General features: G+C 36.5%; 1 protein-coding gene across 2 annotated transcripts in view; it reads left to right on the top strand.

The window, feature by feature from the left end:
• Nucleotides 1-22,295, top strand: part of ugp2b (UDP-glucose pyrophosphorylase 2b) — a 33,970-nt gene extending 11,675 nt beyond the window's left edge. For both annotated transcript variants that reach the window (XM_051867138.1, XM_051867137.1), the window contains exons 3-10: nt 3,873-3,980; nt 12,630-12,815; nt 14,708-14,841; nt 18,043-18,340; nt 18,664-18,861; nt 20,874-21,116; nt 21,364-21,468; nt 21,554-22,295. In XM_051867138.1, coding sequence (XP_051723098.1) covers nt 3,873-3,980; nt 12,630-12,815; nt 14,708-14,841; nt 18,043-18,340; nt 18,664-18,861; nt 20,874-21,116; nt 21,364-21,468; nt 21,554-21,661 — 1,380 coding nt within the window. In that variant the 3' untranslated portion in view covers nt 21,662-22,295. The remainder of the gene's footprint in view (nt 1-3,872; nt 3,981-12,629; nt 12,816-14,707; nt 14,842-18,042; nt 18,341-18,663; nt 18,862-20,873; nt 21,117-21,363; nt 21,469-21,553) is intronic.
• Nucleotides 22,296-26,714: the final 4,419 nt, after the last annotated feature.

Here is a 26,714-nt window from a genome sequence, read left to right as displayed (position 1 = left end):
TTGCTCTAATATATTTATCATTTATGCCATGCAATGATTTTCACTTGCACGTATCAGAGGATTATTACACTGTGTTCCAAATTATTATTCAAGTGACGTATCAGTAGGATTTCAGTACAATAAACATTCAGATTTTAGTTTTTCTAAGAAAGTGTTTGTTTGTTTATTTATCCATGTCTTTTTAGATAAATGGTATCAATCTCAGACAAAATAATTTGCCAGGTCTACTCAGGTAAATGGAAACCCTACTTAGAGGCTGTTCCACATTATTAGGCAAGTCACAGTTCTCATGCAATATGGGAAGGAAGAAAGATCTCTCTGAAGATGAACAGCATGAAATGGTGCAATGTTGTGCAAAAGGCATGAAAACAACTAATATTGTGTGAAAAGTGAATGGAGATTATTGAAGTATCATAAGATTTGTGAGTGATTTAGAGCACAGCAGAACTTGGTCAGGTAAAGGCTTATTAAGGAAAGTTTCTGTCAAACAAGTTAATTGTATTAAAAGGGCAGCTATAAAAAAGCCAGTGTTGAGCAGCAAACAGGTATTTGAAGCTGCTGATGTCTCTGGAGTCTCAAGAACCTCTCCACGCAGACTGGCAGTTGTGCGTAAAATTGCATTTTAGCCACCGCTAACCAAACCTCACAAAGAGAAACATTTACAGTGAGTGTAGAAATACATTTTCAAACAGTTTTATTGCTGTGGTGTTTTTTTGCAGCATGGGATAGTGCATAGTGCATTGTATTTCAGAAGGCATTATCCTTCTTTTTATACCAAAGCTGAAAATGGCCAGTTATGAACTCTACAAATCTTGCAGAAGTCATTTTGACACCCTCAGAAACCCTAAAGGGACGTTCCATCTCACTTCCCAATATTCCAGCCCAAATCATCACCCAACAGCACCCTGCTGACGTCACAGTCTTGTTGGAACATGGTGGCCATTCACCAACCATCCAGCAATCCATCAATTTAGACCATATATTGTAGTACGGCATTCGTCAGTGAATAAACTATTTAAAAATGAGTCTTCATGTATTTCTAAACCCACTTTAAATGTTTCTCTTTGTGAGGTTTGGTTACTGGTGGCTGAAATGCATCTTTACACATAACTGCCAGCCTGCATGGAGAGCTTCTCAAGACTCCAGAGACACCAGCAGCTTCAAATACCTGTTTGCTGCTCAACACTGTCTTTTTTATAGCTGCCTTTTTAATACAATTAATTTTTTTGACAGGAACTTTCCTTAATAAGCCTTTATCTGACCGAGTTCTGCTGTGCTCTAAATCACTCACAAAAAATCTTATGATACTTTGATAATCTCCATTCACTTTTCACACAATATTAGTTGTTTTCATGCCTTTTGCACAACATTGCACCATTTCATGCTTTTCATCTTCAGAAAGATCTTTCTTCCTCCCCATATTGCATGAGAACTGTGACTTGCTTAATAATTTGGAACAGCCTCTAAGTAGGGTTTCCATTTACCTAAGTAGACCTGGCAAATTATTTTGTCTGAGATTGATACCATTTATCTAAAAAGACATGGATAAATAAACAAACAAACACTTTCTTAGAAAAACTAAAATCTGAATGTTTATTGTACTGAAATCCTACTGATATGTCACTTGAATAATAATTTGGAACACAGTGTACAAAGGCAGCTGATAATGGAGGAATTTGCAGCTTTACTCGCAAACTACAATTCCTGTTCATCAATAAGGTGAGAAGCAGACCCGTTATAAACCCAAATACGCTCGAATTAATTACATGAATTGATAAGTGTACTATCAGAGTAGTAATAAAGATGTTTGCCGTCATAATGATGACAGTAGTGCACACAAAAGTAGTAACTGTTCCGTGCTCCGGCGCGATTAGCGCTCACACTGCATGCGAACCGCGCTCGAGCCCAACCGAACTGTGCTCTGGCCCACCTCTTCCAAGCGGGCCAGGGACGGCTAAACGAACCGCACCCGGGCACGGAACGGAGCGATCACACTTGTCAAACGAACCGGGCTTTGGGGGTCAAACGCGCTCGGGCACGGTTCAGAGCGCCTAGTGTGAGTACACCCTAAGTGCTGCAGCTGATGAATGACGTGCCAGTATGACCGGAGAGATTTCATTACACTGCTGAGCTGGTTTAATTAGTCTCACCATGAGATTGGCTTCATCATGATGCATCTTCTCTCTCGTTCTCTCCGGCTTTTCTTCAGCCCCTACACACTTCATTTCATTTTTCTTTCTTCAGCTACACTGAAAGTCTCAGTTATGAGTTTATTTGAGCAGGTTAAATAGTAAAACTCTGAGCTGTTTGGTGATTCATCCCAGTGTTTCTTCAGCAACATATGGTAATAATCAGACTTAGCCGTCATCACCGCAACACATACTGACCGCCTGTGTCATCCCTCCCTCTCCATTACACACAGACTCCCATAATCCCACCCAAACATTTACTGCCAATGACGTATTAAAATCCACACCCTGCTAGCTAAAATAAAGTATGATAAGGTGAAGATATGTCATCAGTTTACAGTAAACCCTGTAGCTGCCTTTTAGGTAGGGATATCAAAAGCACTGGTACTTCAGTACCACACTGATTCTTTAATAAGAAAATAACATTACCAGTCTAGTGTTTTCTAATTCACAGGCAGACGCTTTTGACTCTCACATACATGTTTGTGCTCTGTAAATCAGCTCAAAACAAATGCACTTCCTGCTCAAAATGCTCGGTGAAATTAATGTAAACAGGTGGGACAAAAAAATTGGATATATGTTAAATATCAGATCAGTGGATTAAACCTTCTAGTGAAATACATTTTAATAGACCTATTGTCTATTACAGTGTAATATATATATATATATATATATATATATATATATATAATGTATATATATTATAATTTATTTAATGAAGTGTTGACAATATTATATTATTTATATACACCACTGCTCAGTAAAAACAGTTAATTTTTACAATTTAAAATATCTGTTTTCTATTTGAATATATTTTAAAATGTAAATGTCTTTACTGTCACTTTTGATAAATTTAATACGATCCTTGCTGAATAAAAGTAACAAATTCTTTTAAAAATATATCTATTTTTGAGAAATATGAAAGGATTCATATTTACTTACTGACCCTTTTGAACAGTAGTCTATATTATATTGATTATATTATATTGTAACATTTAAGTTTTACTGTGGTATCAAAAATCATAAAAAATGTACTGGAAGTGGTATCGACTATTGAAATTTTGGTATACAGTATAACCTGTTACTTCTATGTTCTCGTCAGTCAATATTGCATATCTTTTTTCAAGGTTTATGTATCAAAGTTACACTCTGATTGAAGTACAGAGCTATAGATGTAACTTTAAATTCTCAGCAGGCACAACAAGGAGTTTTATTGAATTTCATCAAACAGGTTTTATTTTTAATGATGTGCTCAGTGAGAGGCTTGAAGACCCAGCAATCTTTCGCAGCAGGGTAGTAATTATTTCAAAAAGCCTTCAGGAGCTTTAATTGCAAGATTGTAAATAGGATTAGAAAGGTATGTTGGCAGGTTTTTTTTTTTTTTTTTTTGAAAAAAAATTGGACTTTTTTTTTAAAGACTAGAATTATTAAAAATGAGAAAAAATGCTGAAAATATGCTGAATATATCTAAAAATATCTCTCAATGTCTAATATCAATAAAGGTTATGGCCTGGTTATGGAGGTTAATGGATTGTACATTCTTGGAAAGGCCTATAGTGGCATCATCTGTTTTTCATCATCATGAGTTTTAAGTACTGAAAATGTATTATGTGTTTCTCAGAAAGAGAAAACAGGAAGGACAGTCCTCAATAACTCATTCTTTTTGCCTGTTTTCTTCTCCAGGTGTCTAAGAAGGACTTTGAAGGCTTTAGGAAGTTATTCCACCGATTTCTGCAGGTGAAGGGACCTTCGGTAGAGTGGCCAAAAATCAACAGGCCCCCTGAGGACTCGGTAAGATAAGCAAGTGATTGTTCGTACACAAGCCTATTTCTTACACTCGCTTGTATTACTAATTTAGCCCATATTTGGTTACTTTGATTGTAGAACTATAAACTGAATATGCAGAGAAAGTCAAGCCTAGTATGTCTATACACACTTGATTTCAAGTATTAAAACAGAGAGATGGGCAGCACTCAGAGCCTCTGCTTTGAGTCTCATGTGTGGGCATTAGTATCGCCTCAGGCTCTGGGAATTAGCCAGCTGTGATTAAAAGCTGCCCACATTCCAGCATAATTTAATTTGTATGACATTCATACACTTGTACTTAAGTATCCAAAGACTTTGGATCCAGTTAGAGTTACAGTATTAGCCTGTAGACAGACCTAGTGTGAATGATTGTGTGTGTGCAAGGAAAATTATAAATAAAGCTTCTACATTGATTTGTCTTTGTGGGCAAGGGAGGGTGTAAGGAAGACAAACCATTAACAAAAGTGTCTCCTAATTTGATTTGGCTGTGTGTGTGTTTGTGTTTCACATAAAGAATCCAGTGTCAGTCTGCTTTCCTCTGGGTCTGTGATGATTATGCAATGCTCTCTTAGAGCCAGAAACCCACATGCAAGCCTTTTAGCTCCACGAGGAATCACACACAGGCTATACTATGAAACTGCTTGTGAAATGTTTGATGCTATAGTCTGCAGCATATAGCAAGGTTATCTGAACAGGATATTAAATGCATCACTCCAGAAATTCCTGTTTTGAGTGCACATACAAGACAAGAACTAAAGCCAAGCACCTTCCAACTCCTTTCAGACTTAAAAAGTAAAGTTGACAGACCGTTGCATATATGTGTATGTGCATATAAATTGAATGATATTTGGAGAAGGTGAGGTTGTTGTTTCTTAGAAGGAATTCCTGCAGTATGTATGTACAGTAAGTGCTATAATATGTTTGGTTTGGGATGAGGAACTGAGGGATGGGCTCTATGTGCTTGTGCAATATATTCTGTCATTGTAACTTGAGGGTGTGTTATGTCCTTATGAAACTGTCATTGACCAAAACTGCAACTCATTCACCGTTAAACAACATCCGGGTGTATAAAGGCTAACCAGTCCTCGCCTGCTGCAAGAACTTGCCACATAACCTCTGGATCCTGCAACATCATGTCCGTTTTGATAATGACAGATGTCATCCATTAGGTATATTATACCCAAGATAAGTTGCTGATTGACTTGTTTGTGGTCTAAAAAAATCAAGTCACTGGAACTTTTACCCAGAACTTTTTTCCCTGGTTTTTATGTCGAGTTCATCATGACATTTCCCACACAAGCCCATTTCAAAAACCTGATAGGCCAATTTCAAACTTCTAGGTTTTTTGGTTTCTGGATTGGCCAAATTGGAAATCAAAGTCTTTGTACGAATTAAATATCATGAAAAAATTTGAACTATCTTGGTGATTTATTGGTAAGACTACAAAGCTCAAATTAGGAGCTAAATTTAGAATTAATTTGAAACGACTGCGCTTAACTTGGTTATATCATTCTTCATGTCTGTTTGGTGTGGCTTTGCATTCACTCCATGCTCCCTACTCACACAGATCTGATCCGATGATTCATATTGATAAGACACATTGCTCACACCCTGCATGCGTATCTGGACATATCTATCTTAAACAGCAACACTTCTGTCATCTCATTCACGCAAATATGCTGCTGTCGTCATCATCTTGAAATCTGTAAATATGCACAATATTAGCAAACCCATTAGTAGTAGTATTGTCGCTGTTGCACATTTCATAGTTGCTCTACTTATTATAGATTAATGGAACTGTGATTAATGTATGTTGTATACAATGTAGTCCTGAAAATAAATTATAGTTTCATCATTTAAATATGTCAGGATTAGTCATAATACATGCTTGAATGTGGCATATAATGTCATATATGTGTGTGTGTGTGTGTGTGTGTGTATATATATATATATATATATATATATACACTATATATACTATATATATATATATATATATATAGTACACCTCTCACATTTTTGTAAATATTTTATTATATCTTTTCATGTGACAACACTGAAGAAATGCTCCCTACTCACACAGATCTACAATGTAAAGTAGTGAGTGTACAGCTTGTATAACAGTGTAAATTTGCTGTCCCCTCAAAATAACTCAACACACAGCCATTAAATGTCTAAATCGCCAGCCACAAAAGTGAGTACACAGTGAAAATGTCCAAGTTGGGCCCAAAGTGTCAATATTTTGTGTGGCCACCATTATTTTCCAGCACTGCCTTAACCCTCTTGGGCATGGAGTTCACCAGAGCTTCACAGGTTGCCACTAGAGTCCTCTTCCACTCCTCCATGACTACATCACGGAGCTGGTGGATGTTAGAGACCTTGTGCTCCTCCACCTTCCGTTTGAGGATGCCCCACAGATGCTCAATAGGGTTTAGGTCTGGAGACATGCTTGGCCAGTCCATCACCTTTACCCTCAGCTTCTTTAGCAAGGCAGTGGTCGTCTTGGATGTGTGTTTGGGGTCATTATCATGTTGGAATACTGCCCTGCGGCCCGGTCTCTGAAGAGAGGGGATCATGCTCTGCTTCATTATGTCACAGTACATGTTGGCATTCATGGTTCCCTCAATGAACTGTAGCTCCCCAGTGCCGGCAGCACTCATGCAGCCCCAGACCATGACACTCCCACCACCATGCTTGACTGTAGGCAAGACACACTTGTCTTTGTACTCCTCACCTGGTTGCCGCCACACACGCTTGACACCATCTGAACCAAATAAGTTTATCTTGGTCTCATCAGACCACAGGACATGGTTCCAGTAATCCATGTGCTTAGTCTGCTTGTCTTCAGCAAACTGTTTGCGGGCTTTCTTGTGCATCATCTTTAGAAGAGGCTTCCTTCTGGGATGACAGCCATGCAGACCAATTTGATGCAGTGTGCGGCGTATGGTCTGAGCACTGACAGGCTGACCCCTCACTCCTTCAACCTCTGCAGCAATGCTGGCAGCACTCATATGTCTATTTCCCAAACACAACCTCTGGATATGATGCTGAGCATGTGCACTCAACTTCTTTGGTTGACCATGGCCTGTTCTGAGTGGAACCTGTCCTGTTAAACCGCTGTATGGTCTTGGCCACCGTGCTGCAGCTCAGTTTCACGGTCTTGGCAATCTTCTTATAGCCTACGCCATCTTTATATAGAGCAACAATTCTTTTTTTTCAGATCCTCAGAGAGTTCTTTGCCATGAGGTGCCATGTTGAACTTCCAGTGACCAGTATGAGAGAGTGAGAGCGATAACACCAAATTTAACACACATGCTCCCCATTCACACCTGAGATCTTGTAACACTAACGAGTCACATTCTTGTGAAACTGGCCTATAGCTCAATTGTGGAGTTTTTAATGCACATTTTAAATTTAAATATATTTGTTTTTTATATATTTTAATTTTTACATAACCATCAGAAAAATATGATTATATATTTTTATATTAACCATTATTTTCTTCTTCTTTTTTTTAATTAAATAATTTATTATAATTGCAATTTTTAGTAACATATAATGTAACTCAATAACAACTATGAATTCAAACACTTATGCAGGAAATTATGACATGCAGTACAATAAAAACATGATGTGTTCATAATTTTCATCCCATTCTAACCCCAGACCATCATTATTGTTGAGCACTGTGTGTCGGCAAAGGATTCCTAAAAATATATCCTGCAGGTCTGTTTCGGCTAGCCTCAATGGGCGGCAGGTCATTTTCCGTCATTACAACTAAACTATGAAACTCTATACTACTAGCACTAAGGACAATAACCTAACTCTCTGTATTTAAATCACAACTCAAAACCTACTTGTTTACCCAATACTATCAGCCATAACATGTTCTTTAGACACTCTCCTCATCCTATACTACCTGCTGTAATTCTCTTTGAGTATTTTTTTTCTGTGTATTAATGTTGCATCTACTATTCTTTGTTTGTCACTTATTGACACAATCCTTTTTCTGTTGTTACTTACACTTTGTTATGTATCTCTGTTTTATGTATGTAATTGTACCATGATATGCAAATGCATTCATTTCTATCCCTGGACTGGGCAAATGTCTACTGTCCACTCAACTGATTAATTGATTGTGATACAACTGTTTTTGTTCATGTGAATCAACTGTCTATTATGTTACTGTTTTTGTAAAGCGTCCTTGAGCTTGGGAAAGGCGCTATATAAATTAAACATATTATTATTATTATTATTATTATTATTATTTGCATGCGTCTGTAGGAAGCATACCAAAGGGAACGTTGTCCTTCCTGTTTGATTGAGTCTCAGAATAAAAAATGCACTGCATAGATTGATGTTCTTAAGGTAATGTTCATCTTCAAATGCCTGTGAACTTTTAAGCACTGTAGTTGTTCATCAGCCTCACATTCTGCATATTAGAGAAGCTCTTCTAAAGTGCTTACGATGCAAACAGACTTGAAATTGTGACTTTCTGACTGAGCTAATTAGATTCTGGTCTTGTGACGCTGTGGGAGCTATGAGTTTTTATTATCTGCTTTTCAACAATCTGACTCAACCACTGTCGATTTAAATGCTTGGATTGCTCATAAAAACTGAAGCCACCGTGCCGCCATATTGGTATTCCCTAGTATTCCCTCACATTCTATTGAATTATTGAGAAAACTACTTAACGGGTCAGCGTTTTTATATCTGAAGTATCCCTGTATATTCTTACAACGCAACCATCCTAAACGGGTGGTTTATCATCAATAAATTAATGGTTATTTGTTTAAAGTCAGGAATTTCCCCTGCTTATTAAAAGTTACGTTCATCTTCATTACAGTCGCGAATATCAGATCAGCTGACAGATGAGACACATCAACATTTGTAATAGGGCTGTCAAACGTTTAATCACATCCAAAATAAAAGTTTGTGTTTACATAATATATGTGTATGTAATGTGTATATTTATTATGTGTATATATATAAATACACACACATACATGTATATATTTAAGAAATATATAAAGATGTAAAGGAATGACTTAAATGTTGTTTAAATAAATAATTAGCTAAACAATATATACAAATAACACCTAATTCATATGCAAACTGTCATGCTACTAAAAAGCCATATAATTTGAGCTGACCTGCGGCTTTTTAACGGTTTCCAAGATCTCCAAGAGTCTGAAGTGGATGTTGGTCAACAAAAAGACATCGAGAAATAATATAAAGACAAACCATGTGCAAATTCATAAAACAACACCATTGCTGAGTATTTTCTCCTTAAAACTGCAGTGAACCAAAGACAGTCTCAAAAACACGGTTTGAAATCTCTGGTGTTTCTGACGTCACAAGCTACTTTGTAACCAATCACGTCAATGTGTGATCATCAACGAGTGGATCTCTGAATATCTCTATAGTAATAGAGGCTTGTAGGTATTGTAATATTTATTGTATATTCAAATTAATTTCTGATGATAATCCCAGATAAATGTTCATGCTTAATATTTCCTGCATAATTACATACATAAAGAAATCTATTTTGTGTTAGGTCAGTTATCTTTGTAGCACTGTGCAGTAGACGCACCCATCTTAACGATTTCTATATATCACTTATCCTGCCCAAAAAGACCATAAACATTACAGATGATATCTGAAGTGACAATTAATTTACAGACGAATATATAAAAAACTAATCCTGTCCCACTGATGCAATGCAAATCAGTGATTTTAGATCAAGGTTTTGGCTGCAAGTCAATGATGCCCTCTGTCGAAGAAATATCAATGTGGCTGCTAGAACACTTCATCTCCTGCTGACAGTTTAGAATGCAATGAGCAGTCCAGTCATTTATATAAATCAGTGGATTCAACCTGTGCACCAGGTTTAAGGTAAACGACTCCTACCCTTGGTTTGAAGCCAGTGGTCTCCCATATTTGCTTTTCTTCATCAAAGTTTGAAAGTCCCTGCTGTTCTCTGGATAACTGCTTAGTTAATTCAGTCAGTTTCATGTTTCATTTAGGGCCCTGGGGGAAGTGGTGTGATGGTGGTTTAAAATTGGATTCAGGTTTGGTCATATGTATTTTTTTGGCACAGTAATGCCACCTGAGCTGCAATTATGCAAGAATGTACTGTGTGTGTGTTCATCTTGAATTTCGGTCTCAAAAGGAAAGGATAGAGGATTTAAATGCTGCTTAATCTGAAGCACACACTAAAAACTTGAAAATAAGACTTAACCTACAACAATAACAACACCTGATCAGGGGTTAAGGTCATTGGGTGTTATTCATGAAACATGAGCAAAACAAGTTTCAGTCTAAATCTGTTAATAAATACACTGTTTTTAAATACATGGTTGTCTGATGACTTAGATTCATTGGAATTAACCAAGCCAATCAAAACAATGAACCAAATTGGTATTCCTTGAAATTCATTGGATTAAAATATGAATACGATGGTATATGAATATGCCAATAATTACGTACCATGTTATTGCCAAATGATAAAATAGAATGGGGCACTCTTGTGATAAAAGTGAATTTTAATATAACATTCTTTGAAAAAGTAAAAAAAAATCAACTGTACTTGTCATTCTATAACAATGTGGCTGAATCTTCATGGACAGACTGTCCTCACAGTTTGTGAAAAAAAAATTTAGGGATTAAAAATACATGGTGAATAATGTTTTAAAACAACAACAACAAAAAAAACAGTAGGCCATTTAAAAGGGTTTTCTCTTTAGAACAAACTCTCTGGCTGTTGCTCGAAGCAATGAGCAGTCCTGGGATTTCAGCCACCAACCTCTCTGCTGGCAGCCTCACTTTGATCACTGTAAGGCTCAAGTAATGCCTACGATAAGTCGTATCAGCACCATGATACTCCTGTTTTTCATTCATTTGATCACTGTGACAGCATATGGCTCAAGCCCCACTGTATCTGAGCACCACATATTACAGAAAGATCCTAACTTTAGAATCCTATCTTATCTGTTTGGTAACCATGGCAATTTCAGTTAGAACCTTATTTAGGACAAAAGCTATTACAGAATGACATTTCTTAAGTGCATTATCCTATCTTAACTGCAGATGAGATTTTGTAAGATAGGATAAGAAACCTCAATCATGTTCCGATTTCCTTCTGTAATATGAATTTGTGAAAAATCCTAAATTGTCAGATTTTAACTTAAGACTTAAGATAGAAAGTTTCTGTAATGAAACCTGATGACCAGCAATCTACAGACGATTTTCACAATTAGGTGGAATTCTATGGAATGGAATTCAGTGCAGAATTCTGCAAAGTTCTGTGTTCACAGATTCTGGACTAAAGATTTTTTTTTTTTACATTATTTTTTTCTCGAACTAGTTACGTAAAAAGCATGCCACACAACTGATTTCATTGGTCAATTTGGTAACTTCCTCACCTGTCCAGCTTTCTGTCCCTCCATAGGCTGCCTTCACAACTGAAACTTTGACACTTCAAAAAGTTCATAAAGAGATCGTAAAAATAATCCATATGAATTGAGCAGTTAAGTCCAAATTTTCTGAAGAGACTCGATTGCTTTATATGATGAACAGATTGAATTTAGGCTTATATTCACATAAAAACATTCATCAACTTGCACATCAGTTGTAGTAAAGGGAAGCTCAAGCATGTTTGCTTGATGCACGCAAGAACCAATGAGGTTCATTCTCGTGTGTTACGCAGCAAGTTTGAGCTTCCGGAAGAGGTTTGTTCTCGCGGGTCATTCAGGTTCGGTTGAGCTTCTATGTTCATGTTCGCTGATCAATGTTTATATGTAAATAAAAGAATAAATTAAATCTGTTCATCATGTAAAGTGATCGAGTTAATCAGTGTTTCTTTTCTTTTTTACCCCACTCTTACACAGACACATCTGTCTTGACTTTCCTCTCTCACTCACCCATTTCTCCCTGACAAACAACATGACCTTGGTTACATCCTCTCCATCTGTCTGGTTATGTCATGAAAATGTGGCTGTGTGATGTAGACATGAAGATCTTTGTCCTTTTCTTTTTTGTTTATTTTTTTCTTTTTTAGTCATAATGTCATAAAGTGGGGCTTTGTGCACTAAATATTAGCGCATGTATGGTGAAATTTTTTTGGTGTCTGACTCATCAGTGATGTCTCATGGCATTGCTATATGGCCCTCTGGGAAACCAGAGGAATGAAGAAAAGGGAAAGGTTCTTTTCTTTTAAAAACAAATCCATCGTTCTCTCTCTTCTCACCATCCTGTTTCTCTCCGCCTTGCCTTATTGATCCAGCAGTCAGACTGTTTATTCGGTTAAACATGGCCATTTTTTTCTGTCTCTATGAGAAATGTGTGCGGTGGTTGTTTGGTGTGCTTGTAAGTTGATCCTAGTGATTCTTGAAGACTGACCACAGGCATGATCATAACAGCTCACTAACCTCAACATTTGACCCCTGACCCATCAATATTTTTTGTAGAAGAATCATTGAGGCAAACAATAGCAACAGCATCTGGGTGAAATTTAACAACTTCAGTGTGGTCAATGGATGTAACTCCAGTCCTTATAATATAATCCTCCAAATGCTGAAAAAATGAAAGTATGCCCTGACTGAAAGTTGTTTCTCTTTCTTGTCTTTGTCTCAGATCCAGCCATACGATAAGATTAAGGTGAAGGGTATACCGGACAACATAACTGACAGTCTGAATAAGCTGGTGGTGGTGAAGCTAAATGGAGGTCTGGGAACCAGCATGGGCTGCAAAGGGCCCAAGAGCCTCATTAGCGTCCGTAACGAGAACACTTTCCTGGATCTGACTGTCCAACAGATTGAGGTTGGTCACATGACACTGGAAGCTTGCAGTACTGTGTTTATAGTTTAAGCCATGAAGGTCTATAACATCTTCCCATTCATCACAATGACAGTTGTTCAGCAGGGGTTTAGTGGCCCTGCTAACTAGCCAAACACCAACCCCTTGTTTTAAAACATCTCTACTTTCTTTGTTGCCATGAAATAGAAAATTTTTTCTTTACTGAATATAATTTGCATTTTATTATGTAATCAGCATTTGGTTTAAAAGAAAATACACATCACTTCAATTCTATTCATTTTTTCATTACACATTCTTTCTAATATCCTTCTGGTGTTTTTATCTGTAGAGGAAAAGCGTTTAATTATTGTCTCTTGAAAATCTCAAAATAGGAGAGCTTCTCAGATTTGAATCCAAAGAAATATAAATCACTCCAGATGTGGAAAAAGCAGCAGCTGTCTGAAAGATCTGAAAGTGAGCAAATAGACCTCCACCCATAGGTCTTAAATCACAAACATGTGTTGCCCTGTCTTTCCCATCTCTTGCTCTCCTCATCTACAGCTGTAAAACACAGCCACATTCCTTCATTTATACAGAGCGAGCATTTTAAACCAGCAGCAACAGGCTCTGTGCTAGTTATTTTTCTCAGTGCCATGGACTGTAGGTAGTGTGCATGAAAGAGAACTTAGGGTGAAACCAAAACAGAGAGGGCTGTGTTCTGGGCAAGAGGGAAAAAAGATAGGGGCGGAATACTGAGCCCTGTGGGATGCCCTCGCTGAAGAACACTCAGCTCAGTGTCTCTTCGGCAGACCATTTACCTGCCTCATGTCGTCAGATATCCTGCTCACTGAATAAGGCCCATTAGTACATGTAAATGGGTAATCTGTCCTTCTTACACAGAAATACAGGCTGTCGTTTCTGTGCTTGGCAGGCCTTTAGCAAGCCCGTAGGCCAGTTTATACCATTTGGCTTCTTTTTAGCAAAGACTTATGGGCATACATTAATTATAGGAAACCAACCTAAAATCTGTCAACTTATCCAACAGTTTCTGAATGAGGATGATGCATACTCATTTAAATCATTTTTGTGAGAAATTTGTAGTTATTTGGACAAGTACCATTAATACAGGGAAATGAAACCCAGTGTTTGTGGGTAATTAGGGGAAGTTTTTGTCCCCTAGTATGATTGTTTAAAAAATAATAATAAAAAAATCATTCAAGTTTTAAACTTTTTATTGTATGAATAAATTTGCCAGATTTTCTCCATTTTGAACTTGTGCAAGATAGATAATGTGTGCTTGTGCTATGTTTCACTTGTGCCTTTTTTTGGTAAAGGGTTTCTGTAATTTATCTGAATATTTTAAGAATTACTGCTGAAACTGGTGTCTAGGACTAGGCTTAATCTTTGCTCCAAAAATAGGCATCATTTTTTTTTTTTTTTTTTACTTACTCTATTAATTGCAGTACTGTTGATATTGGCCAGTTCACCTAATACTTCAGTTTTGATTAATTATTGACCATGACCATGTTTCTCAAAACAGTGTAACTGTAGAGATTAGATGGGAGAGATGTCTGTGTCCATCTGAGACATGTTTTATCAGCTTGACGCTGGTGTTAAAGAACACACATTTACAGCATTGCTATCTAAAAAATAAATTTTATTATTTAAAATGATCTATTCTCCCAGCTAAAACAGAACGTGCTGCAGAAACCTGCCAAAGTGTCTCAAGACACTTTGAACCTTTCAAATGAGTCAACCGAGTTTCAATGAGTCAACCTGAAATTGTAGCTTTGATGAGAGACATTGTGGGATCACAGTCATTTTTTAGCTTGTTTACAATGTTAATAGATAAAACATGAGTTAACTTGCTTGATAATGTTTTTTTAGTATGTATTTTTTTTCTTTGGTCTTTTCAGCACTTGAATAAAACATATAATGCTGATGTTCCACTGGTGCTAATGAACTCTTTCAATACGGATGAAGACACCAAGAAGATCTTACAGAAATACACACATCACAGAGTCAAGATACACACTTTCAACCAGAGCAGGTATTAACCCACACATACATACTTGCGAGCACACACACACACACACACACACACACACACGTGTTTACCTGACATAAAACAGACTTACATTTATTTTAAATAAAGCTAGTTCTAATAACACAAACCTAAATCTTTAAACATTTTTATTTAAATAAATACATATTGTTTTATTTATTCATAGTTTTTATATTTAGGGGAGTACTCATAGTAAGTATTCGGAGCTAACTAAACACACACAAACCACAGATATATACACAGGAATAATGTGACATTTATGTAATTTGAGCACAATATACCACTCAGCTGATGACACATCACATAAGCACACACATCTAACAAAAACGCATTTTGTCATTCAGGTTTTGGCTTAGACAGCGCAGGATGAAAAAAACCTGAATTTCTTCACCTTCATATGTGTGCTGCTGACCCTTAGCCAGCAAATACTTGAAAAGTTTAGTTAAAACAAGTTAAATATTGATGAGGTTTCTAAGCAATAATGGGGATACGTTAATATTTAATGGACTCGTCAGAACAGAAATTTATCTCAAAGCTAACAACAGACGCTCTTGGGATACGGTTACATATGTTATTCAGAAAACAGTGCTAAAAGACGGCACATATTCAGTCCTGGTTGAAGCTGAAGCTTGTGGAAGAGACAATGTGATGAAAGGAAGAGGAGGAGGATGAAGGCTACATGAAACATCAGATGTTTTCCCTGGCTTCATTTGACCTGAATAAGCCTGCAATGCAGGAGCCAGAGTAGATTTTAGAGCCCCTCTGAAAACACATTTGCATAAGCAGTGTATTTTTCGTGCCTAAAAACAAACAAGGGTCTATACAAAGGAATCACTTTATGACACTTTATGTGTGTGTGTTTGCATTCATTTTATCTATCCATTCTATCTATTTTATGACTTCTGGGTCCCGTTCTTCATATGTGAATTACTCAGTTATCTGGATTTTACTGTTGACCATTGGACATGATCCGGGATTGTTAGGTTCTTCGAAACTCATCCCGGAATTACTGTCATAGCAACAGGTCCATAAGCTCTAACCTGCTTGGGAGCAGGCTTAATTCATGTAAACAGGATTAGATTGCATCTTTTTAAGCAGAGGTGATACTTAAAGACTGTCTCAGCCACTGCTACTTTCTTACAAAGGTACTCTTTTGAACCAGGGACAATAATAATAATTTAAAAAATGAAAATAATATTATAATGTTGTGTAGTCTATCATTATATAGACACAGCCCACAGATATATATATCATTTAGAGATTTATTTGTGAGGGAATAATTACCTAATAATTTTATTGTTGTCTTACACACATGATGTAAACAGTTAGTCTATGTCATGCAATAATTTGAACAGCTATTATGGGAGTGGCTTGATGCAGCGCTGGAGATGCAAATAACTGTGCCATTAGAAAAAATGTTCTTGACCCTTAAGAAATTTCAATTAATGCTGTCAAATAACAAATCTGCTTTACTTGTAAAATTAAATGTATTCCTGATTACAACATTAAAGGGGTGGTTGATTATGATTTCACTTTATTACCTTTAGTTAGTGTGTAATGTTGCTGTTTGAGCATAAACAACTTCTGCAAAGTTAGGACGCTGAAAGTTCAATTCAGTCGGAGATATTGTCTTTTAAAGAATTCTCTGTTTAAGGACTACAACAAACGGTTGGTAGGGACTACAGTGAGCTTCTTCCTGGGTTAGTGACATCACTAACCCTAAAATTTACATAAACCCTGCCCCCGAGAACACGCAACAAAGGGGGTGAGGCCATGTTATTGCAATACAGTACGTAGCACAAATCCAATAGCATGTCATAAAAGCAAGATGACAACATGACCAATTATAACCATAATTAACCTAAACTATACCTGTTTTATCTTCATGCAGCATATATTCTCTGGCTCTGTAGGATCTTACAACAGTTCCCTCACAAGCAATTTATAGATTATCATGACAGAATATGCAATCAGTAACTTCAAGTTAGTTAACTACATAAAAAAAAAGCTACATAAATTCATCACCTAACCATTCAGAAACGTCCTGTTGCATTCTACATGTTATCACTTCTTCTTGAGTCTCTCCATCATTGTCTGACTCCGTTTTGAACATAAAAGGCTGAACAGTTTCTGACATTTTCAGTGAGTCTGTGTGAGGTAATGTGAGGCACTGCTAACACTTGAAACTCCGCCCTCTTCTTAAGAGCAGCAACTCATTTGCATTTAAAGGGACACACACAAAAAAACTGAGCGTTTTTGCTTATCCTCAATAAGTGACAAATTTAACATGCTATAAAAAATGATCTGTGGGGTATTTTGAGCTAAAATTCACATACACACTCTGGGGACATCAGAGACTTATAAATAAATCTTATAAAAGTGGCATTATATGACCCCTTTAAAATAAAAATGTAAAACCTGTACAAATACTAGAAATCGTGAAATAATGGAAATAATTGGGAATCATGTAACCAACACCAGTACACATTTCATTTATCTATTATAACTTTTATGTCATTTTGGTCGCTTGGCTGTTTTCTTAAAAGGTCCAGAAATTCGTCAAGTTTTTCGTCAGGTGTGTGAAGTTCTTTTTTAATATGATAATACAATTTTAATACAATCTCTGCATTATTGATCATGGTTTCGAGTATCGATATATCTGCCCTTTCCAATGAACACAAGAACGTGCCGTAATCTCAGACAGCTTAATCCAGATATTTTAATCAAATCCACAAATTTGTTTGAAGAACCAAATTAGCCAGAGATCAGTTATTATGATTAGAAGGACTGGCATCTGTCAAATCATCTGAGCTGTATTAAGCGAGGTATGAAGAATGGACCCCCAGGATTTTAGGGATTCCGCATAACGTTTTGATTTCATAGTGATGATCATTTTACATATCACATAGAAAAGTGTTCTTTAAAAATGATAAAATATTTCACAATATTACTGTTTTTACTGTACCGAAATAAATGCAGCCTTAGTGAGCAGAAGAAACTTCTCTCAAAAACATTAAAAAACCTTAATGTTTCCAAACTTTTGACCAATATATATATATATATATATATATATTAGTTTTCGTTTTAGTTAACAATAACAACATGGAAAATAACAAATTTGATGCTCATTACAAATCTTTATTAGAAATATTAGAATTTCAGACTTTCTTTCTCTGAATTATCCAGGTATCCACGGATAAATAAGGAGTCTTTGTTGCCGGTCGCTAAGGACATGGGTATGACAGGAGAGAATGCAGATGTGTGGTATCCACCTGGTCATGGTGACATTTACGCCAGCTTTTATAACTCTGGTCTGCTGGAACAGCTCATCGCTGAAGGGAAGGAGTATATTTTTGTCTCCAACATCGATAATCTAGGCGCAACGGTAGACCTGTATATATTGAATCACCTGGTGTGCCAGCCGAATGGCAAACGCTGTGAGTTTATCATGGAGGTCACAGACAAGACCAGAGCAGATGTGAAGGTGAGGGAATATTATTTGTATGTGATATCGTACAGTAGTACAAAACAACAGTGTGACTTTTAATCAGAGGAATTATAATTTTAACCAAACAATTATTTGTGCCAAGTGTATTTCATGTAAGAACAGTAAAAATTATGTTAAAAATAATAAGCATGTTTTCCATGCTGTTTTTTTATTAAACAAAGGACGAGTTTTGAATCAGTAAAATTGAAATAAATATATATATATATATATATATATATATATATAAATGAGGTGTATTTGTAGGGAACGAGGCTTATATTCATTGTATTTTCATTAAATGTTGTGTTTTTGTTGCCCAGGGAGGTACGCTCATTCAGTATGATGGTAAGCTTCGGTTACTGGAGATCGCCCAGGTTCCCAAAGCTCATGTTGATGAATTCAAATCAGTGACCAAGTTTAAGATCTTCAACACCAACAACCTGTGGATCTCACTATCTGCCATAAAGAGACTACAGGAACAGAATGCCATGGACATGGAAATCATAGTAAACCCTAAGGTAGGAAAACTCTAACTACAAAAACCTGCAGAAACCGCAGCTTTTGTGGAAAATCTGGATGTTACATATTGTAAGTCTTTTCCAAGTGATTACAGTCAGTAGCTAAGTTTACATGGACACTTTTCTGATTGATGAATCTGAACATAGTGTTTACATGATCGGGTAGATGTACTGAAGACTGTATTTGATCTTTTGACATGCGCACACTGCACAAATATAGTTTCCTGCAATTTGCTTATACTAGCCATCCACCTACATTTGCTTTTTTGTTTTAAAAAGCAGACTTAATATTTGTCTAATTCGGGCCATGCTGTTTATATTTATCAAGCAGTAAAAATGCCCCTTTCCTGCGCCCAAAATAAGGCGTCTGTGGATGAGAGTCTGGACTCTTGGGACAATGTTTGTCCTGCTTCACTTCACAGACGATGAGTGGAAAGAGAATTTTAGAATGACATTTTTGAATAGTCATTTATGACGTTATATTCGACAACAACAGCTCGTTCTGTGCGTCATACGTCATTATGCCATTTCTATGTTATTGCACATGCAAAGAACTTTCCAGTTCAGTTTTCAATCCAATAAAATGGTTACGTGTCCTAATGAATGAATGACAAAAGGTTTATACCACCCCTTACAATCCAAACAAAATTTAAATTGGGTTTGGCCAATTCGTTGCAATTGACATGGTTACATGTGCAGTATAGTCCATAAACCCTGTTCTCTGTGTAATCAAATGGGATGCAAGCCAAAGTAAAGTTTTTTACAGTCTGTGCTTTAAACAAGTGTCTGTTTTATACCAAACCCAATATCTCATTCGAGTAGAGATCATTTGGGGTCTAGTTCAAGGCTTCAAAGTGTGATCAGAGGGTTTATGGAGGGTTTTATGGAGGGTACTTTTACATTTATAGACAATTTCTGTTGGATTTTCTGTTCTCAGTCCATTACAGGAGACTAAAGAAATGAAAGGTAACCATAAGATGAGGTGTGTTTTTGTGTGTGTGTGTCAGTTTATATAGTTATACTTTGGGGACAAAATTCTTAGAAGTGAGCAAAAAAAGCTCCCTTTGAGGGCATTCAGGGACCTCATCAATTGGAAAAACTATTGATACATAAAATAATTTTTTTTTCTTATTCTATCACTGTGCCCAAACCAAACACAATGCAGCATTTCCAGTTTATAAGTGACAAGTAATTTGTCTCTCCACACATGAAGCTGGTTAAGACAGAAAAGGTTGACACTATAAACATTTAAAGGGAGGAGTGTGCAATAATTATAATTTGCAGTATATAAAATCAATAGAATTCTATGGTATGCCCTCATTTAGATAACCAATTAAGTGTGTGTGTGTGTGTGTGTGTGTGTGTGTGTGGAGTAGTACACATTTCAGCAGAGATTCGTATTGTAGCACAATTTCTCCCCCTAAGGCCCAGGCTCTCATCCAGCTAGACATATTAAGCAAAAATTTGAGTCTGTTCTAGATTACTTTACATCCAATCCCTCCCGCTTCCGTCCCTGTCGACCTTGTACTTTTTCTGCCTGTGTGACACCAAGACCGCCTTCAAAGTGCTTGCATTGATACCTCTCACTTCCTCACTGCCATTTAACATCACTTTTTGTTCTTCATAGAACAAGTATACAAGGTTACTTGACAAATAACATGAATATGAACTTTTTAAGTTGGCATGAAATGAAAATTCACCCTACCTGTTTTCTAAATGCATGTTATCTGTCTTATTGTGAACAATTCTGCATACGTTTCATTTTTCAGTATGTAATTTTTTAATCAAAATGTCATAACTGAACTCTGATGATGTATGCCGGTTTTTTTCCAATTGAATCTGCATATAAATATAATGTTTTAAGATTTTGATAAATGTATTATTACATTTAATATTTCTAGGTCACTAATCAAATTTATGACATTGTGTGATGTACAAATATTTAATTTGTTTGACAATTATAAGAGAATTACAAAACTGTTGTTTAAAATCATTTTCTTTGTCCCTCTCAGACTCTAGATGGGGGTCTGAATGTCATTCAGCTGGAGACCGCGGTGGGTGCTGCCATCAAGTGCTTTGATAACGCCTTGGGCATCAACGTACCTCGCAGCCGCTTCCTGCCTGTCAAAACCACATCTGACCTCCTACTGGTTATGTCCAATCTGTACAGCCTGGAGGCAGGGTCTCTGACCATGAGCGAGAGACGCGAGTTTCCCACAACTCCTCATGTCAAACTGGGCAGCTCTTTCACCAAGGTATCGCACCTAATGAAGCATTCCCAACAAATGATCCATTCAAAACACATTGTGTTCCTCTTACACTACACAGTGTGTAGACACCATCACATTATGTGACATTACCAAGTCTGCCAGGCAGAAACCCACTAAGATTTGAAAATGAGGACATCCTCGTTCTCTAAAGAACAATCACTCACAACAGACGTTTATTTTCCAATCTAACTAATACTTAGCAAGCTTTTATTCAGTTCTCTTTGTCTTTCAGGTTCAGGAATATCTCACACGATTCGAGAGCATTCCAGATATGCTAGAGCTGGATCACCTCACGGTGTCTGGTGACGTGACCTTCGGAAAGCACGTCTCACTGAAGGTAAGAGCAAGGAACATCTTAAATTCTGCAATCAGACATTTTTGCAGGATTTTGCACAGTCTGATGGTTCTTCTGTCCTCGCCAGGGAACAGTCATTATCATAGCCAACCATGGAGACCGAATCGACATTCCGGCTGGCTCTATGCTGGAAAACAAAATAGTGTCCGGAAACCTTCGGATCCTGGACCACTGAAGCCTTTGTGTCATGTGACCTGGATGCAGAATCACATGACCGCCCCGCACCTGCCCCTGTCAGTGTCCTCATCATCATAACCAACCACGGAGACAGAATCAACATTCTGGCCAGTTTCATGACGGAAAATAAAAGTGTCTTGGAACCAACGGATCCTAGAGCACCAACACCTCTGTATTGTGACCTGGATGCCAAATCACATGACCGGCCCACCTGTCACTCTCAGAGCCTCCATCAGTGGATCACAGCACACAGCGCCACAGACACCATACAACGTCCACGCCATTCCAGAGACATTAGTTTTGTAGTAGTTGGTGTGTTTTTCTATTTTAGTTTTCTGTCCTTTAGTGGTCCTCAAATTTTATCTGTGTAAAACAAGTCTCAATGCAAGTGTTTTGTTTGAGTTTTCTACTCTGAGAATGCAGTATTTCTCTTGTTGTATCTATGGCACTGCAAACGGACCCTTTCAGAGTCAGCGTCCTTTATTCCACTTGCTCAAAAATGTGAAAGAAAAAGTGCAAAGCAATAAGCGTTCTGCGACAGTGAAGGCTGATGGTTCCGTCTTTGTGTTCTAGAACCTGTTCTAGATCCTGAAAGTTCTATGGAACTAAATAAAGTGCAATATGGAACAGAACACTAGCAGTTCATATATCTTCATTTCTGCTCAAGGTGGATTTCACAGAAGTTCTCTTGAGATTAAACACACATGCTTTTTATCTACAGCAGGAATGAGAAAGTGAGGGAACACGTATGTGCATGAGGAAGTGAAAGAATGTAAAAAGAGCGTCTACCATTGCAGCAGTGTAGACAAAGTCTCCCTGGAGGCAGGAGGTTATTGTGTTCCACTGGTCTGTTAATGTGAAAGCAGCCAAGCATTAAACTCGCTTTTAATAACCTGCACACGGAGCAAGAAACACACACACACACACACACACATATTGGTGATTTAGGATCAAAGAGGTCCTGAGATTGTATAGTATGAAAAATAGGTATTCATTTTGAAATTTCTTGAAGATACATTCACAGTGTTATTAAATTATTGGTGTTTTTAAAAGATCAACTTTAAGTGAGAGTTAGATTATGGTAATCAAAGTTAATCTAATTGTAAAAAATAAGGAAATAAGCAAGCAAAATTAAATATCCAACATTGTACAATAAAGATCAATTAAATAAAAATAAAATAAAATAAAATCCACATTCACTTGTGTTATGAGTGTTCTGGATTGAAATCAGTTCCTGTCACATTATTTTGCATTGTAACAGAACTACATTGGGATGAAATGTTATTTTGGCGAACACTGTGTAATAGTGTCACAAGATGAGCTCATTTGAAGCGAAAACAGGAAATAGGTTTGACACATCCTGCTCTGATATGATGACCAAACAGCTGCTTTTTCTAGTCCGGTGGTGTTATTAGTAGTTAGTAGAGGTAGGAAAGACCAGTAACACTTTAGAATACTGTTTCTTACTTACTGCATAACTAATAAGGAATTACTGAAGAACTAATAGGTAATTCTTCATTAACACTTAAGTCACTACTGTTAACTACCAAGGAAGATGTGTTAACTAATCAGTATGTAATAGAATTTTATGATTTTGTTAAGTAACAGTTAGCTAATCAATAACTAATGAATTCTGTCATACCTCCTGAAGAACTACTATTATTATCTACTAATTAATGTTCAAGAAATATATGAAGTAACTACTAATGAACAGTCAAACACAATTACATTGAGTTGTGGCCCTTTCTTATTTACTAATGTTATCAGTAGTAGTATTATGAAAATGCATTATTAATAAATGCAATAAATTTTATAGAGGTTTTTGCCTGTGTGGTAAATAATTGTTTTGTGAGTGTGTTCTGTAAGAAATCAACTTCGGAAAGGAACCCAACCCCCACTCTAAATGCCTTGCCATAGCCAATTTACCTCAGATTAGTTTTTATATTTCATATACAGTACTGTAAGTGTGTCTGTTTTCCTCAGCATATCACATTACCATTGAGTAAATTCCAGTATGTAAGGCAATGACTGAGGGAAAGTGAAAATACAGGGAACCCATTAGTAATTAATAAAGAATTATCAAATAATTCTGCAGGAATTACTTAGAACCTGAAACAGTATTCTAAAGTGAAAATATAGGGAACCCATTAGTAATTAATAAAGAATTATTAGATAATTCTGCAGGAATTAGCCTACTTAGAACCTGAAATAGTATTCCAAAGTGAAAATATAGGGAACCCATTAGCAATTCATAAAGAATTATTAGATAATTCTGCAGGAATTACTTAGAACTCGAAACAGTATTCTAAAGTGAAGATTTAAGGAACCCATTAGTAATTAATAAATAATTACCTCATAATTCTGACTCAAATATATATATTGGTCAATAACAACACAAAAACTACCCAACACTGAAAAAAATAACCCAAAAATGACTCAACAGCCTCATCCCAGTGTTTGGGTAAATAAACAATAAAACATCTTATATCTGTGGTAAGTTAGATAGTTATGGCAAGGCAGTGGTGGTGGGGTTCCTTTCCGAAGCTGATTTCTTACAGAACATGCGCACAAAGTAGCTAATCACCATACAGGCAAAAACTTCTGAACAATTTGTTGAAATGAGTCTTTATGGGAGTGCAGTACATTATGCAGCATATAAATGCATATTTAATTTCCATAATAATAATAATAATAATAATAAGCGGTGGACTGTAACAAAGTAGTACAAAGTAGTTGTAATTTTACTCAAGTAATTTTGAATTGAATCATGAAATGAATCATTTTCTGTTCATTAGTAGTTACTTCATAGTTATATTTCTTGAACATCAATTAGTAGATAATTAATAGTAGTTCTTCAGGAGGTATGACAGAATTCATTAGTTATTGATTAGCTTACTGTTACTTAACATAATCATAAAATTCTATTACATACTGATTAGTTAACACATCTTCCTTAGTAGTTAACAGCAGTGACTTAAGTGTTAATGAAGAATTACCTATTAGTTCTTCAGTAATTCCTTATCAGTTATGCAGTAAGTAAGAAACAGTATTCCAAAGTGTTACCGAAAGACCCTTGAATCATTAGTTGACATGTAAATGCATCTACCACAAACAAATCACATTCAAAAACAAACTTATTTGATTGCCACTGTCATTGTGTACAATTGTGCTCCAATAATAACAATCGACTGATAAACACATTTTGCTAAAGGGGCTCAAATACGAATGAAAGCAAAGAAGAAGGTATAAAGATGATCAAGTAATCTTGTAATCTATTTACAAACGGTTGAATTATTTGCAAATAAATCAGTGAATTTAATTTTTAATCAAGAGTGATGAGATATTTAGGTGCTTAGTGAAAAACGGGCCTTTCTGAGAAAGTTTGAAAAAGTATCCATGTTTCAAAAAGTAATCTAGCTTGGGTTTTTCTATGTTGGCTCGTTATACTGAAGATATTACATAATTAAGCTTCTTGCTGTTTTTAAATCGCATTTTACGGGTTGTCTCTTAAGTAGCACAGTCAAAGATTTGGTGGGAGTTTGGGTTGTACTTACATCTCCGTTAATCCATCACACGCTCTGTGTACTGTATCCCTGAAGGACGTCACATGACTTGATTTTGGCTGCCCTCATTCTGCTGACTGAAAGGCCACTTATGTAAGTACAGACCTATCAAAACTAAAAACACATAAGAAAAAAAGGCTCTTTTTTTAAGAGAAACTTGAGCCTTTTATTGTTCTGACTTGCCACGGTGAAATGATGCCAGAAAATCCACCATCTGATCTGACCACCAACTGAACTAGATATCACGTCCCCATCCAGACAACCCCTTACAAGTTTAGGATGGGATATTTGAAATGAATTAGTGTACTGATATACAAATCTCTTATATATTAGTCTAGGAAGTCTCGTTTAGACTGCAAGTCTTCGTTTTAAACGGCTTTGAGAAGTCTTTTTTTTCTGCCACCTTGTGGCAACCTTGTTGCAAAGTGCTTTTACGTACCAGAAGTATGGAAGTAAAATAATGCCATATGTTTTTGAAACAAAAAGTATGTTGAATTGCACTACTTGAAAAAAAAAAAAAAAAAAAAAAATGCATTGCATTAACCATGCTTACATTTTAATTCACTGTATTTTTAGGGCTTGCATTTTTATGGGCTGAAATTCAACATGGTTGTATATTTAAGCTGTAAATATTTCAATTCAAAACATTTCACCCGCATTTTCACTGTTAAAAATTCAATAATCCATATTCACCTTTCAGATTTCACTTCCAAAATATTCATTCTGTTTAAAAATACAACCTATAAGATTCGACAGGCAATTTTCGTCCATTTTATTTCGCTTTACAAATTCACTTCCACAAATTCAGTGGTTCAAATTCAACAGAAAATTCAACATTTCACATCCGGGAACTGCAGGAAAAGCAGTAGAGTACCGAGCATAATCTCCATCTGCTGTTAGTCGACCTCACCAGCAGGTGGTGCAAGCGCGTATTGACGAAGAGCAGAGCGACAGTTAGAGCAAGTCATTCATTTCATTCACAAAAACGGATTTACTTTAATGGAGCAAGCGGTAAGTGCATGTGTGATGATTATCAGGGTCAGTATATATGCATAAAAGCTGATAAAGACACAAAAGTTGTGTTTACATTTAATTCAATGTCACTGTTACTTGCCTACATGTTAGCAGCTTTCTCTACAGTGAACGAGATTATAACGTTATTCCCCGATGCTGATGTACAATTCAAACGTTAAATCTGAGGTAGACATATAACTTTCCTTAAAGGGGTGGTTCACTGTTTTTTTTCTAGGCTTGATTGTGTTTATGGAGCGCAGTTTAACATGTCTTAATGCTTCGTTTTTTTAAAAACGCTGTATTTTTCATATATTTTACCTTTATTCTACACCGCTGTTTCCATTGTCATTGGAATCATAGATATACATAATAAAGGCTAGATGTCTCGTCCGCGGTGCTGGCCAATGGAGGTCGACGTCCGCACCTGGCGGCCATCTTGTAACAGTCAGCTCGCTCACTCGTAACATTGTGTTT

The sequence above is a fragment of the Ctenopharyngodon idella genome, chromosome 17 (assembly GCF_019924925.1).
Source record: "Ctenopharyngodon idella isolate HZGC_01 chromosome 17, HZGC01, whole genome shotgun sequence".
Taxonomy (NCBI): Eukaryota; Metazoa; Chordata; class Actinopteri; order Cypriniformes; family Xenocyprididae; genus Ctenopharyngodon; species Ctenopharyngodon idella.
This window is presented reverse-complemented; position numbering and strand designations above follow the sequence as displayed.